The sequence below is a fragment of the Plectropomus leopardus genome, chromosome 11, assembly GCF_008729295.1.
Source record: "Plectropomus leopardus isolate mb chromosome 11, YSFRI_Pleo_2.0, whole genome shotgun sequence".
NCBI classification, from domain to species: domain Eukaryota; kingdom Metazoa; phylum Chordata; class Actinopteri; order Perciformes; family Serranidae; genus Plectropomus; species Plectropomus leopardus.
The window spans coordinates 32163141-32178797 of record NC_056473.1 but is presented as its reverse complement, the minus strand read 5'-3'; the positions used below and the strand labels follow the sequence as shown (position 1 = coordinate 32178797).

General features: G+C 39.2%; 1 protein-coding gene across 2 annotated transcripts in view; it reads left to right on the top strand.

Annotated features, from left to right (window-relative positions):
• The first annotated feature begins 1560 nt into the window (after window positions 1-1560).
• il34 (interleukin 34) overlaps window positions 1561-15657 on the top strand; it is a 34947-nt gene continuing 20850 nt past the window's right edge. Inside the window, exons 1-2 of one of the 2 annotated variants that reach the window (XM_042496596.1) lie at window positions 1561-1791; window positions 10387-10684. In XM_042496596.1, coding sequence (XP_042352530.1) covers window positions 10639-10684 — 46 coding nt within the window. In that variant the 5' untranslated portion in view covers window positions 1561-1791; window positions 10387-10638. Of the gene's footprint in view, window positions 1792-2016; window positions 2089-10386; window positions 10685-15657 lie in introns of those variants that run through there. The other variant, XM_042496597.1, reaches the window with a different exon arrangement.

Here is a 15657-nt window from a genome sequence, read left to right as displayed (position 1 = left end):
TTTGGAAAGTATTGTCAGTGTGGATGACATGGAGGTCACAGAAAATATCAAATATGATACACATGGCTTTTATAAGGTGAAAAAATAAGAGATTCAGCAGGCATTTTTTTTATTAACAAAACAAATGAAGGAATAATTTTCTTCCTTTATTTATTTATTTATTTCTTTTTTAGCTCCATGTGTATGCAGACTAATTAATATGTAAGAGAAGATGGGCCTTTAGTATCAGTCGCTTGTTGTGAATGGAAGTGCGCTGACACAGCTGTAATGCTCAATGAAAACATGTGCTGCAGACCAGAGGACAAGCAGCAGGAGTCTCATCTGTTATCTGTTAGAGAGGGAGAGACAGAACCGCTGTGATTTAACACCAACCTGCTGTCAAGCCCGATGGGATACATGGCCGACAGCTCCTGTCAAAAGCCAAATTCCAAAGTAAAATCCGAGTTATTGCACACCTACTTTCTCTTAGTGGTGGAAAATGCAAAGTAATCAAAAGGCAGGTGTGTGTTAAAGCACTTGTTGTTTCTAATTATGCAAAACGTTGGGGGGCCTGATGTTCAAAGGGGTCACACAGGTTGGTGCCAAAGTTCACTGTCAAAGGTTTGAAATGGGTTAACTCTGCAGGGTGTTCAGGGTATGAAGGTTATGGTTAAGGATGGTAGAAAAAGAAAACTCCCATCGCAGGTTAACTCTTTGAAACCTGGGCAAAAGTATTATTTCTTTCAAAAACACTGGAAGAAAGTGACAAACTTAACAAGAGATGACAAGAAAAAGTTTAAAAAAAAAGTAAAAAAAAATACTTAAAAGGTTACAAGAGAAGAAAAAGAAAATGACCCCAAGAAAGTTCTAAAAATAATACAGTATCTAATAATGGTCACGTTAAATGAAGTTTTCTGGAAATTCTTCCCCTATTTTGGAAAAAAAAGAAATCTAAAATAATTATAGGCTTTTATATCAGATCATTTTTGGGGCATTTCTTGCCAGTTTGCCCATACTCATTGTATATTTCCCCCCTATTTTTGTGAAATATCAAACAAATTTTCTCAGGTTTCAGGGGTCATGAAAGGTGTCTGAACGGAATAACACGTGCTCCCATCAAGGTGTTTAAGGCTAAAGGTTGGGGTCACTGTTCGAGAAATGCAGGAGCCTGGAACCACAACCATTGGTTTCTCAAACTTTAAATGAAAAACAGTTTATCTACTGTATTTTGGAACCTGGCCTTTGATGTAATTTGCAGAAATATGTTCATTTTAACTTAGTCAAATTTTTCACTGAAATAATTAAAATTGGCAATTAAAAAAAAAGAAATTCTTGCTTGTGTTTAAGGGGAGGATCTTTTGCGTAATCCAGAGGTCGATTGGGGTAGTTTGGTTTAAAAAAAATCCAACAAAATAACGGAAAGGTGTGTGTGTGTGTGTGTGAGAGAGAGAGAGAAAGAGAGAGAAGGAGGAGGAGGAGAAGGACGGCGGCTATGAGACATGCAAAGAGGCCCCGACCTGCTTTTATTTTGAAAGCAGTCTGCATATGTGTGCGTGTCTGTAGGGTTGAATTGACTGGAAGGAACTGCAGGCCAGCCTGTTGCGCACTTGGCGGCACACGCAGGCAGAGCGCACCAGAGCTGCGTGGATGGACGGAGTCACTCAAGGACTTCCTCTAGAGGCGATTTTACTTGGATGCATTTCGGATCGACTTTTCTTCTGATTTACCAAGAGGCTCATTACAGCGTGCCACCCCTGAGCGGATTTTGCTTTAAAGCATCCCGGGAGCCGGGGGAAAAGGGACTCTGTCGAGGTGCGTGTGTACCCATGTGTGTGAGAGTGTCGATTTTAATTTGTCAAACTGTCCTCGCACAGGTGTGCTCTTCTCTATGTGTGTGACGCACGAGTGAGTGTTTGTGTGTGTGTGTGTGTGCAGCCTTTAGTTGTCCAGCAGTACTTTCACTTTCGTCAGGTGCGTCAGTTATTTATTGCTCAAGCTGCGCTTCGCCTCTGGCAGAGCACAGTGACCGTATGAGGTTTGCAGAGAGTTATGCAACCATTCAGGACTTCATGAAGTTTGCCGCAGCTGTCATAGACCGTGCACGAGAAGGTGAGAGCTTATTGATCTCGCATTGGGGACTGTAGACTGTATAAACATCCGTGTCAGACAATTTCAGCACCGGAGCAATGATAGGAGTGAGAGAGTGCAGGCTTTCATAAAAGAGGGAGAAGCAGTCTGGCTGTTGGTTGTATTTACTAAGACAAGAAAAGGCTGTTAGCGCAGCATGACACTTGGATAAAAAGCAATAGTGCGATGCGGTTTATAAATCTAAAGCAACACAAGAGAGCAACACTGTGCTGCTTAGAACTGAGACTAAATGAAAATCAGCCTCCCAAAAGAGTGAATAATTATTTCTGAAAGGGTTTTTACTAATTTCAAAGGCCACACGATACGATATTATAACTATATTTAAGTCATGATGCAATATTATTGCGATTTTAAACGTTTTGCTGAGTATTGTACCAGCATCGAGACCAGATGGCATTAGAATTTGCAAAAAAGTACACAGACAGGTAAGACCTTCATTAAAGACATGCCAGTATTTTTTTCTGAAAACATAAATTAACAGGAATAAAAATCTGTTTTAATCTATTCATCTTCTAACTAGAGTTAGCGATATTGGAAAAAAATGCAACTGAGTGGAGAATCTCACCTTTATTTGAGATATTTTCAAAAGGGAGATTTTTTACTTATAATTACATTCAAAAAGTGGTTTCAAGTTTCAATTATAGAAATAAAGCATGTGCTCAACAGAATCTAACTCTTCTATTTTCATTCCTTTAAGGGTCATTCAGACTAATTTCCATGATACCGAAAGCAGAAATATTTTCTGAGACATTTTTTGTACGTTGAAAATCTCATACTGTTGCTACCCTTGCTCTAACTAGAATTAAACGGTTGTTTGCTTCCACCATATGCTCAAGTTGAAGGTTACATCCATGTCTCTCCAGACTTGTACGTAGCTGTGACAGTACGGGTGGGAATCACCAGAGTCCCCACAATATGATATTATCATGATATTTAATTCACAGTATGTTATTGTGCTTTTAAATGTTTTACAATATGCTGAATATTGCTATAACATGCATTGGGATATATTACAATTTATTTCATTTTTTTTGTCAAATGCAAATTATGTCCCCAAAAGAAAACTTTGTCAACATTTGTTTGATGTAAAGGATAAAAGTTTTCTGTCTGTTCATCTCCATTCAGTCATTTTTATGGCTGAAAAATGTATCTATTGGTGTAAAAAGGCGGTTGGTTTTATTATTCTAATACGCTGCCTTAGGTTTAACCCTTTGAAATGTGAGCAAGTTGGCTTGACAAAAAAACAAAACAAACCAGGAAATGCTAAAAATTTAAATAATTCTGTAACATGATTTTAAATATGTAATTATATTTAGTAATAAGCAGTTTTTCTCTAGCCTTTTTTCTTTTCCCCCTAAACATATTCTCCTAGCTGTTTAAGATTTTTTATAATCCACCAATTTCTTGCAATTAGTGGATTTTTTTTTTTTTTTACCAAGTTGCTCACTGCCTTTTTTCATGTGTATTTGAAAGAAATTTCACCAAAGTTCAAAGATTTAAATGCTTGTGAAAGGCAGCAAGAAAGGGGATGTTGCTCCAGGTTTCAAAGGGTTAATTTGTATTTGCACTATTTATAATTGATTTAATGAAAAAAATCCATACTTGGCCTTTTCATATCAATACAATATTGCGGTGCAAAATATTGCGATTCTATGCTGTATCGATTTTTTCCTCCCAAAGACATGATGATAGAAGTTGATGCAGCAGCAGACAGCTTGCGCTTTCCCGTCACACTGATTTGACCCGAGCTTCAGTTTTAGGATGCAGCTGAATGAGCATTTTTGGCCAGCAGGTCTTTCCTGTGGCGACTGCTGCCGATTCTGTGTGGCCACAGCCTCTGTTACGGCAAATGCAGACGTCCTGCCTGTAGGCTGCTGTCAGAGGCTCTAGGCAAGGCAACAGAGAAGAGTGACAGGAAATACAGAGGAAAACTGCAGTGAGTCAGCCTCAAGCTGTGTGTGTGTGTGTGTATGTGTGTGTGTGCTCCTATATTTCTGTCCTTGTAAGGCCCACTCTGAGGTTTGGAACAGATGACTCAGTCTTTGTGTTTTGACCCAGTCTGTGCTCTGTTTCAGGGATAGGACTGGTTGGTTTTGGGGTCAGGCTTAGAATTAGGATGAAGTTTTGACATGTAGTGCTAATGGATAAGGTCAAGGTTAGAGTGAGTGGATTTGGAAGGACTGTAGACTGTTGAGGGCTCTCAGAAGCACAGGAATATGAAATACTAACCCCTATATATAAAAAAATCTAGTATATTCCAGTATATTTATATGCATATTCTGTAGGATTATGGTCTGTGGAGCGTTCAGAACTCACAAACCCTGTAATTTCCTGAGTGCACTCTGAAAGCAGCTTACAGATGCAGCATTTATGCATCATTGCCTGTGTGGGTGCAAAAGGTCAAGCATGACAGTAACATGTTGTGACATACGGGTTTTGTGTCTGGTCAGGTGAGCATCTGGATCAGGAGGTAAGAGTAGATGTCTGCCAAGAACACCGACGTCCGGTGGCTCCATCCCTGGCTTGTACAGTTTACATGTTGAAGTGCTCTTGCAAGATAAGATAAGAGTGCATGTGAAATTTTAACTGATGAGATGATGAACTGATGATGAATGGTAGCCTCGACCATCATTGTATGCATGTGTGTGTGAATGGTGCCTGTAGCGTCAAGCATTTTGAGTAGTCGCTATGCTAGAAAAGTCCATTACTGTCCTGTTAATATAGTTTTGTGTGGTACAGGTACTGAATTCTGGCTACTCTGCAGATGTGGGACATGAGCAGTGTGCAGAGCTGTACACTCAGCCGTGGTGACACTGTGGTCCATATTCACAAGAGGACTATGCTGCTTTTGTGGCTGCTGAACCCATGAGCAGACAGTGTCCTGGGTGCGCCTGCTCCATTTTCATGTCTGTAAATTAGGGAAAAGTAAAAATTTGGCGCAAAGTAATTCACAAAGACCAGCACTAATTGCCACGGGCAGTTACAGTGATGCTTCTCTCTCTTCAAAGCTCTAAGGCTTTGAACGATATTGAATTAATATTGAGAGATATTATGGGTGAAATCTACAGTCAGAAGGGGAAGTCAAGTGGGCTGTGATTCATCCATAACGGCTGCCATATTACAAATCAGACCTGTGTGGACTTGAAGCAGAATACAGAACATTGATTACAATCAAATCCTGATCCTATTAATGCAGCAACTGTGGCACCTGTGTCTAATTCTGGAGACGTGTATATTGTCAGCTGCTGTGAGGTGCTGGAGCCAGCTGCAACACGCAGCCAACTGTAGACAGCAAACAAAACTGATGCTTTAAGCAAAATGTTGTGCTCTCTGCAGTTTTCATTATAAACCAACCTTTGTTCTGAAACACTGGGAAAAGATTCGCTTCCCCAATTAAACGCACAAGGAGGGAAAATTGCACTCAGCTGCCAAAGTTTGTGGGTGTATTAGCACTGGCATATAATTAGTGCAAATTCTGCACAAATAATGGGGCTATTAGCAGGTGCAATCCATTGTTTGTGGGTCTGGCCCCGTATGTGTAATATATACTTTTTGTATCTGCAACAGGAGAGAACTAGAAAAGCCAAATCTTAAATGAAAACTGTTAAGAATCAGCAAAAATATCCAGTTATATAAGAGCTATTCATTTTTATTTTCAGGCCTAGTTATGGAACATTGAAGGCAAAGTCAAAATCGTGACTTCCCATTAGTAACAGGATTCTTGGAATGGGCTATCAACAGGTCATTCATCCCAAATTATTACAATTATCTCTACCTAAAATAACTTTCCTGCTATCTCTGCTGCTGTCTCCAAAATGCCAGGGGCTGGATTCGCAAGACTTCCTAGTACAAGCTGTTGCCTCTAAAGACAAAATTTTAATACATTCCTTAGAATTATTAGGTTTTCTAAGTAGGGGTGTTACAATCATATGTATATATGTTTTGCCCCAGATCCCTATTGGAGTCATTTAAAATTGAGAATCTGTTGATACCGAGTCCCGATCCGATACTTCTGTTTTTCTAGATAATACAGCTGCATAGTGCTCACTTTAAGTAGGCTTCTTTAAAGTTATTGTAACCAATTTAATTTGTAGCCTTATCTCTGACAATATAAATAAATGAATACATCTGCAATGTTATAGGCTGTTATTAATATTTATTTATTTTACATAATAAAGTATAAAATGACAAAAACTCACTTCAATCTTTTTGGCATTGTCCATCTGTTGAGGAAATGTCTCTGTCCCTTTTAGGGAGTATTCTCTAGTTTCTGCTGTTCTGGTGCAGCCGTACCTGTATGAACTATATTTCACTGAGTGTTTATTTCTGTTGTCCTCACATCTTTTGGGAGGATTGGGCTTCATGAAAACATAAACCATGTTGGCTTTTTGCTCGCATGGCTTTAATGGTACTTGCCGTGGCTTGGTGACTGAGGTTGTGGTATGCTGTGCACCGCTCTCCTCTCCTTCTCTCTCCTCTGGGCAGGATGGAGAAATACCATGTGCTAAAGTTGAAGGCAAAACGCGAGACTCTCACACAGTGCTGAGATGACATGACTGTTCATAAATTTGGTAAATAATACAAATAGACAGTCTCGTACTGTGTTTTTGCTTACGGTGTGTGGTGTTTTGTGGTAGGCAGCTCTCAGGCTTTGCTCAGACACACAGGAGCTCAGGAGAGACGGAGACAGCTGACTGGAAGAGAGTTGACGAAGGTTGCGCTCCATGTTGTGCATTAAATTACCTGTGTGACAGCTGACATGAAACAAAGGATTGGATTGCTCTATAAGCTAAATACAGCTGATCCTGATCAGTCAAAAAATGCCTTGATTGGCTCTGAGTCCGATGTTTGAGATCATATTGGGACATCCCTATTTCTAGGAATTATACCTTTAAAGTTAAGACTTAACATAAAAGTTATTCGTAAAGCATGTGAGCCCTTAAGATATTTCCTAAGGTAAACAAAAAACAACTATTATGAGTAGGGAGGAGGTGTTTTAAGAGGTTTTAGAGTTCTTTCATTAACTCAGTGTTTTTGCTGGAATACCTTACGACAGATTAATAAATCATTAACGCTCGGTACATACCAGAAACTTGTACCAGAAAACACAGTTGTTACTTTTATGATTAATTCAGTGTGCACGTTCATTAAACTTTGGTTGCAGAATGGAGCTTTTTTTTGTGAATGGAAAATTTGGAAAGAAACTTCCAGACACACTGCCTCTAAAACTGCATTTATGCTCTTTCAACTATTATATATTAGTACTGTTAATCTTCCTGCACTCTTACTGGAACAAAATTAGCCTTAATGAAAACTAGCTGTAGCTTCCTCAGGAGGTGACCACAACTGCTGTAATTACACACTGATCCATTCATTTTTTCCAGCTGTGAAACCAGGTTCAGTCATTTGTGAATCTCTGCAGCTCAGTCATCTGCCACAATGACCCACCACTGCTGGCACATTGAACCAGCAGGGAAGTCACAGAGTTAGTCAGCGGTCGAGTCATTGAGGTGTGACGTGTAGCTGAGTAGTGCTGAAATGATTTTGGGAAAAGCTTGTGAATTTCAGCTTCTTCATTCTGGCTTGTGGCCCCCAGGTGTAGGACTAAACGGTACAGGAATACCTTTTTACCTGAAGCTATTGCACTATTGAACAAAGTGAGAACAAGATGATGCACTTTGAGTTTTGGAGTGAGTGGGTTAGAGCGTGTATATATAAAGCACTTTGTCACGACATTCTTAGGAGTTCTTTTACTATTCGTTTACTTGGATACTATTTTGATACTAAATCATACTTGTTTTTATGTTTTTGTTTTACAGTCTTTGCTGACTTTCCTGTCTGCACAACAAATTTACCCTTGGGTACAAATAAAGAAACCTTAATCCTTGAACTTAGATGAAGAGGGTGAAAAAATACAGAGAGGAGGAGGAGGAAGCTAAAGATTTGAGGAGGGAACAATCAAAAAGTGAGGGAGGGAAACAGAGAAGGAAGGAATGACTCATCAGTTTATTTTCTGCATAAATATTAAGTAAATACTGAGACATGCATAAACATATTTTCAATTAGCTATGAAGAATATTACGCATAATGTTACATTGTGTTGAAATGATCTGTACCAAAATAAACAGTTTGGTTTGACAAATCAGTGATATTCACTACAGCTCATCTCCTGTGTTTTTTTAATTTTTTTTTTTTTTACCAAAACATCTGAAGTAGTCCTGAGATTTGCTGGCATTTTCTTGAGATTAAATTGTTTCATGAGTCGCAGAAAGCATGCGGAGGTGGTTGTGCTGCTCCTGAAGTTTTATATTGGGAATGCCTCTGCTTTACCTCAGATGTTTCTAATAATCTGCCCAATGGGGGTTAGACAAATACCTTTAAGTATTACAGCTTCCAAAAGATCACAGAGGTGACCGAGCTCATCCCTGTTGGTGTGAAATAAATTTGCCTTTTATCTTGATCGTCTTATCTGATCTCCCTGCTGCATGCTGAGAAGTTCCACCGAGCTTGTAGATCATCAGATGGTACAAGATTTTCTATGTACCAACACGCATATTGTCTTTACGAGGGGCACGTCTGTTAACCATCTGTGAAGATGTGCTTGAACACAGGTCCAAACTGAAGATGTGCCTGTGCAGGGACTCTGCGGGAGCTGCAAATTGACTTCATGATGTAGAATGAGTTCATAGACAGAAGTGATGTATTGAGGGTCAGTGGGAGCTCTCAGTGCTCAGCTGTTTAGTGTTTTCTGAGGGATTCTTTTAAGTATTTGCATGGGTGCTGTGAGAGCTTTATATGGATTGTCCAGATTATTCCTGTGATGTCTGTGAGGCACGGTGTTCTGTCTGTGGTCCAAGTATGAATAAGATGTCTCTTTTGCCAGCAGCATTTTTGGGAACCAACTGTTACCTCTGATCATTTCAACAATACTCAAAAAGTCTAACATGGTTTAAATTATCCCTAAAAAACAGAATACTGTTAGTGGCTCTTTGCCCTAAACGGACAGTTCACTTCTACATCACATATTTTTTCTCTTACCTGTAGTGGTCTTCATCAATCGACTGTTTTGGTGTGAGTTGCCGAGTTTTATCCGCCAATTCAGCATGTTCAATCAGCAACACGTTCTCATCCCAAGTCGCCACATATTGCCGCTTTGCAGTGGACTTCTGCGTCTACGTATCACGCTCTAGATTTCCTTTTGCATCTGCTGTTGACGTTTCGGGATGCCGCTACTGTGATGTCAACACAATCACATGGTGGGATTACGTTGCACGTGGTTATGTTTCGGCGACAAAGGCACATAGCAGCCAGCGCAAAATGTCAACAAACACACAGACAAAAGAGGTGCATAAGGTGTTTAACAAACATCACATTTAGATGGGAAGTAAATACCAGACTCCTTTGTGAAAGTCCGCAGTTTGTTGGATCCAACCACCGCCCCTCTTGTCTGCCCTGTAGGGACTTTCATGCTCCTTATATTATGTCATCTTTGGCAGCATTTCAACCTGATGCCGTCCAGCGGCGTATCATGCAGACTTAACACGTTCCTTCCAGCTGCAATTCTTAACTGATGCTGACTGTCCGTGTATCATGCTGCTGCGGCAGGTGCCACCTGGCCATCCAGCTGTCCAGGAGTTCTGGAGAGGTTCTGTCTAGCTTTGTTCTCAGCTGATGACGTCCAGTTGCGAATAATGCGGATGTGAAAGGTGGCATCGGTTTCTTTAACTGAAAGCACAGCGAAAGCAGCAGTATCTGACGAGTTCAGATTGAGAACGGGCTGCATTGTGAGTATGTTGATGTTAGCATTTAGCTCAAAGCACTTGGGTGCAGACACTCGGAGAACACAACATGTACATTATCCCACTAGTTGTCTGTTGAAAATGACAACTGAGCAGCAGGAAGAAAGAGAATCAAGCTGGCTACCAACGGAAGTCTAATTTGCATTGTACAATCTCACAAAAGGGTTTCCAGTAACTGCAGCTGCTTTTGAAGAAGCATTCTGTCTCTATGGCACTTTCCGCTGGCTTCAACCTCAGAAATGACAGATTTTGCAGTTCCTGATATGTGATGTGAATTATCAAATGTACTGTAAAATACCTTCCATAAATCTGCATGCAGAAAAACCAACATTTCAAGCATGTTTTGTGAACTCATTCATAGGTCCGAATTTGTGAGTATATCAAAAATATTTTTGTCTTTACAGGCTTGGACTTATGAGTGGGGTTGACTGCCAAGTGTTTTATCCTCCATCTGTTTCAGACTGTCAACAGCAGGGAGCAACAGAGGAACAAGAGCCATAAAAACCAGGATCTGTCTCTGCTGGCATGTTCCAGAGATGCTCAACAATGCAATGAAGACCTGAAGCCCAACAACCCATGTGTGTCCCACTGAACAGACACACTGAAGAGCTGCAGACAGCCAAGTTGTGTACGTGGTCGGCTCAGTGTTTGTGTGTTAACACACTGTGCTGAGATTAAAGCACTGTGGAGCCAGGGACTTAAGCTCGAGACTATGGTCCAACTGTCCACCTCAGTCTACCTGCTGGGAGGCCTTTTGGGTAAGAGACATCTGTATATGTGTGTGTGTGTGTGTGCGTGCGTGCGTGCAATGCAGTGTCCAAGTTTACAAAATGGAAAAAATGTGTGCAGAATTTTTAGGGTAGCTAAGTGGCATGCGTATTTGAAGTTTACAGCTACTGAATACTTAAAATTGAAATTCAAAGTACACTGAATTATAGGTCAGCTGACATTGTTTTTTTGCAGGGCTGATATTGATACAGATTAGTTATTTATGAGACCAATAACTGATAGTTATTGGTCTTTCTGTTTAGAATTTGGAATATAACAAACTCCAACACAAAACTGTCTAAATGCCTTTAGCAAATCAAAACTAAAACTTTTAACATTGTTTACAGCAAGTTCCCTTAAACATTTTTTTATAGTCAAGTGAAAATTTAAATAAAAGAATGAATCATAAAAATAGCTCCCTGAGGTTTTACAAACTAAAGTTCCTACTATGCTGGCACTTCCTTTTTTATTAATCAATTTTATCTGTGATAACTGAAATAAAATGCAGATACAGATAATCAGCAAAATGCCAAATATTGGCCCTAGTAATCAGCCAGGCCGATGATCTGTCGACCCCTACACTGAATTCATAACACTGAAATATTTTACTTTGAATTCCATAGATGATGAGGTCTGTGAACAGCAGCCATCTGCAGTATAAACACCAATATGCTCCTCAAGCTCGGCGCCGTAACTGTCCTCGCCGTGAACAATAAAATTTATCTATGCGAGAAAAATTAGGTTTGAAAAGTTCAAATGAAAGTGAACCTCTGTGTGAAGAAATGAATCACAGCATTTCACTTTAATACACTTCCTCTTGTGGGTGATCATGTAGACACAGTGGTTACATTATACAGAGGAACCCCCACATTTGTCAGCAGTTCAAATGTTGGTTTAACATTTTTTTGGCTTTTCAGCTTTATTTGATAGGACAGATGAGTAGAGTGAAAGTGGGGAGAGAGAGGGGAAGACATGCAGCAAAGAGCCGTGAGAGCTAGTTAAGCTGTTTAGAGTGTGCATACAAATATACCGGTAGATATTAACACTTTTTTCAATATGGCCATTGTTTGCTTGTGCGGCTTCCCCCCAGTTCAATTGATTAGTTGGTTTAGCTGGTTTTGCATTGTAGCCCTCCACAAAATCCCACTGGTCAAATATTTATATTGATGTTGTTAATGTGAAACTTTCAGTGGCTGGGATGCACGGTGCTGAAAAGAGCACTATTTTATGTTGGATGAGTGCTTTAAGTAAAACACTAGAATTTCTGTTCATTCACACCAAATCATTTACTGCAAGATTTGGTGTGATGAAAAACACTCCTGTAACATGTTAATGGTTTTCTCTTTTTTCCTGACACATATTCTCCTCTTGAACAATACAGAGATCCAAAGAAAGTGATTTCCAGTGGTGGGTTGCACACATAACACATCGTCAAAACTAGCTGTCACTTTTTCCCAGAGGTCAATTAGACGACAATTCTGTGCCCCATTTCTGCAACTGTACCTTTCATACAAAAACGTAGAGGCGGAAACATGGCGTGAATTCCCACCTTGAACAGGAACAGCAGAAAGGAGCTGAAGTGACATGTGGGCGCTTTGATTCCCCTTGTTTGGCTGCAGGCCAGCAGGTGGACATGAGCCTTAAGTAGTGTAACATTTAACTTGTAAAAGTGTGTTTGAATAGTGCTGGGATGTCTAAGGAGATGAGCAAAGGTGACAGATGACCTCAGCTTAACCTCACATGACACAGGCTCTTGTGCTGGACCATTTGAGGACAACCAATGTCCCAGGATGACAGGGTTTGGAAAGATTTACTGAGGAGCTATCTAAAATACATAAGGATCTGCTCTTACCTTCTGGACCTCACTTGTGTCCCACATGTGCTTTGCTCTGAATAATCAGGGGGATCAAACATAGACAAGACGCCACCATTCATCACCTCAGAACCACCCTGGGTACCATAATTTAGCAGCTGGAGTGCTTAGGTAAATAAAGTTGAGGCCGTATATTTAAACACACAAAGACATTGAAATTACATTTTTTTTACCATTTCGCATATTTCATGTTACCATACATTTCTAGTGTTAAATCAATAGAGTAACTACTTAATTCCCATAGGAGATGATTTTCAAAAAAACTAAGCAAGGGAAGAAGTTTATTTCAACTTTATTTACAGGTTTTCAGTGGGTTAAAAGATTAAGTTGTCCGACTTGTTTGGAAGATTCTAGAAATAAACTGACTGACTTTTAGAAGTTTCTGATAGCCCAGTTATCTTATTAGGAGCTAATTGGGAATGCACTTGTATTTAAGGGCCTAACATTCAGTGCCTTTTTGCTCTTGATACCATGGGAAAATGCAGGCCATTTTAGCCAAGAACTCAGGAAAAGAATGATTTAAAAAACGTGGGGAAAAGGCAATGAACAATTTGGTATGAAATCTTCCACAAACTGCATTCTCTATTGAGAAACATACATGTACATATTCTGTGCCACATAAATGGCAAATTAGAACTGGACTGGCATACTTTGGGCGACACCACGTTACATTTTCTGTTAAATCTTACATATGTGCTGAAAATGTACCTTTAAAAATCCATGTCCTAATTTCCACAAATCTTGTGATCAAAGCATTACAGCCAGAGGAAAAATAGCCGACAAATCATTCTCTCTTTACTGATGATGGATTTCAGTGGTCAAGACAGGATTCAGTTTATTACTAACGGAGTCAAACACCTGCTATATATTTGTTTCAGATGTCCCCGGATTAATGGACAGAGAGCACAGTACTGTACAAAGAATATATTACCATATGCCCAGATCCTTTTGTGAAGCTGTTGATTTCAGCAGAAATGAAATATGACGTGCTGTTAAATGTGACATTTTTTTTTAGTTTAGTTAGTTTTTTTTGATAGAGACATAACCGTATTGCCATTGTATCACACTTTTATGCCCAAAGTCCAGATGTTGTTGAGATATTACTTTAAGCTGTGGCCGAAGCATGGTCTTCATTACAGACACAGAAGACGGATGGTTTGCAGCAGATAACTGACAGCTCTTCCTCATACATGCACACGTCATCAACTGTGTGTGAAGGAATGCTTTGAGGTGCTAATATACACCGCAGTTCGTCAGAGGACTCCTGAGTTTGTGGCTTTTTCCCTCTGAGCTATGCAAATGGCCAGTCATGCTCATAATGTGTTTTTGATTTTAGTTTGCGGTCCGTTTACATTTAATTTATACTAGCAAAAAATGAGAAACCATAACGTCGAATTATAGGATTTATTTTGCCACTTTGATAAGTGCATGTTGCATTCAGAATGGGACCCAGAATCAGAATAAGATTTATTACCCAGTAAGTTCTGACTCTCATAGGAATTTGCTTTGAGTTTTTGATGCATACATTAAACATGAAATAAGCATGCTAAGAGGAAAGTGTCTGGGATTTTAGGGCACGTCTTGGATTTTAGGATACTTCGAGAACTCTCGGATGTTTCTAGGATCTCAGGACATTTCTAGGATTTTAGGACATTTTTAGGATTTAGGACAATTCCAGATTTTTGGACATTTCAAGGATTTTAGGACATTTCTCAGATTTTAGGATATTTGTAGGATTTCAGGACATTTGTAGGATTTCAGGACATTTGTAGTATTTTAGGAAATTTCTAGTATTTTAGGATGTTTCTAGGATTTTAGGATCCTCCATTGGCACTTGTTTTGATAATTAAGCTCAATTTTGATGCTGTTTTATGCACTCTGTTAGTTTCTCTGGTTTAAGGACATTTCTAGGATTTCGAAGACTTTAGGACATTTCTCAGATTTTTGTGAATCCAAGGGTCACTAAATCCTCGAAGGAGAATCTTGGATACAGTGTGTGTTTGTGTGTGTGTGCGCTGTCTGACAATGTCTGTCATGCATGTGAGCTCAGCTGAATATAAGAAATATAGGATGTCAGTTAAAGGATCAAGACATGTGTCTCCCATTTTAACAGAGCAGAAGTGCATAATCGTAACGCAAATGTACTCAGTAAAACATGCTGCTCTTAGAGGTATACCATTAGGTATACCATGTAAGTGACATTAGAAAATTGACAGATTGATAATTTGACAATTTGTTGTTGTCAGAATGTGTTTGCAAATGTGTTGATGAGATTGTTAGAGGACATGTTGTGTGATCCCTGGATCTGAACTCTTAAGTTGAAATCTTTGGCTTCATCTCAGTGTTTGCCAGAAGCAAGAGGAGGCTTGTGGAAGCATGAGCAGATTTTACATAACTGCAGCCACTGGCAAGGATAAATGTTCAATCATCGTACATTAAAAAGTTATTTTGGAGAACAAAAATCATTTTCAGCAATCTTAAATGCAAACAAGCAAAAATGAACATAAAAATTATTCAAATCCTAAAATAAAAAATAATAATAATAAAATATTTATGATGATGAATAAAAAAGATTAAAGCATACGAAGACGTGAGTCAGAACTAATTAAAAATGTTAGAATTAAATAGAATAATGATACTAAAAGTAGACCATTAGAGGATAAAACATATGAACTAAAATGAATGAAAGAACTAAAAATAGTATAAAATAAGATAATAAAAGATATGATATGAACTCAAACATACCAAAACTTGGAGCACAAGTGTCAATGAATGTGCCGCTATAATGACTATTGACCAGCTGTGTCAGTTAACATTATTGAATGTATTTTCATGAACTTTGCTCCAAATTCCTTCATGTCATGGCAAGAAAACATGCCACACATTTATCATGGGGGCTGGTGTTGCTGTATGTTGGTGCAGAAAGGACAGAGAGCTGATTTACAGGGTAATAGCTCATAGTGTCTCAGCTATCTGATTTTGGAGTCTCCTTAACAAGGTAGCACCCCTCACTTACAACAGCCTCATTAGTGTTAACATAGCGCAGAGGTGGCAGAGAGGTCAACACTCTTTTGTCTCTGTCAGCATACT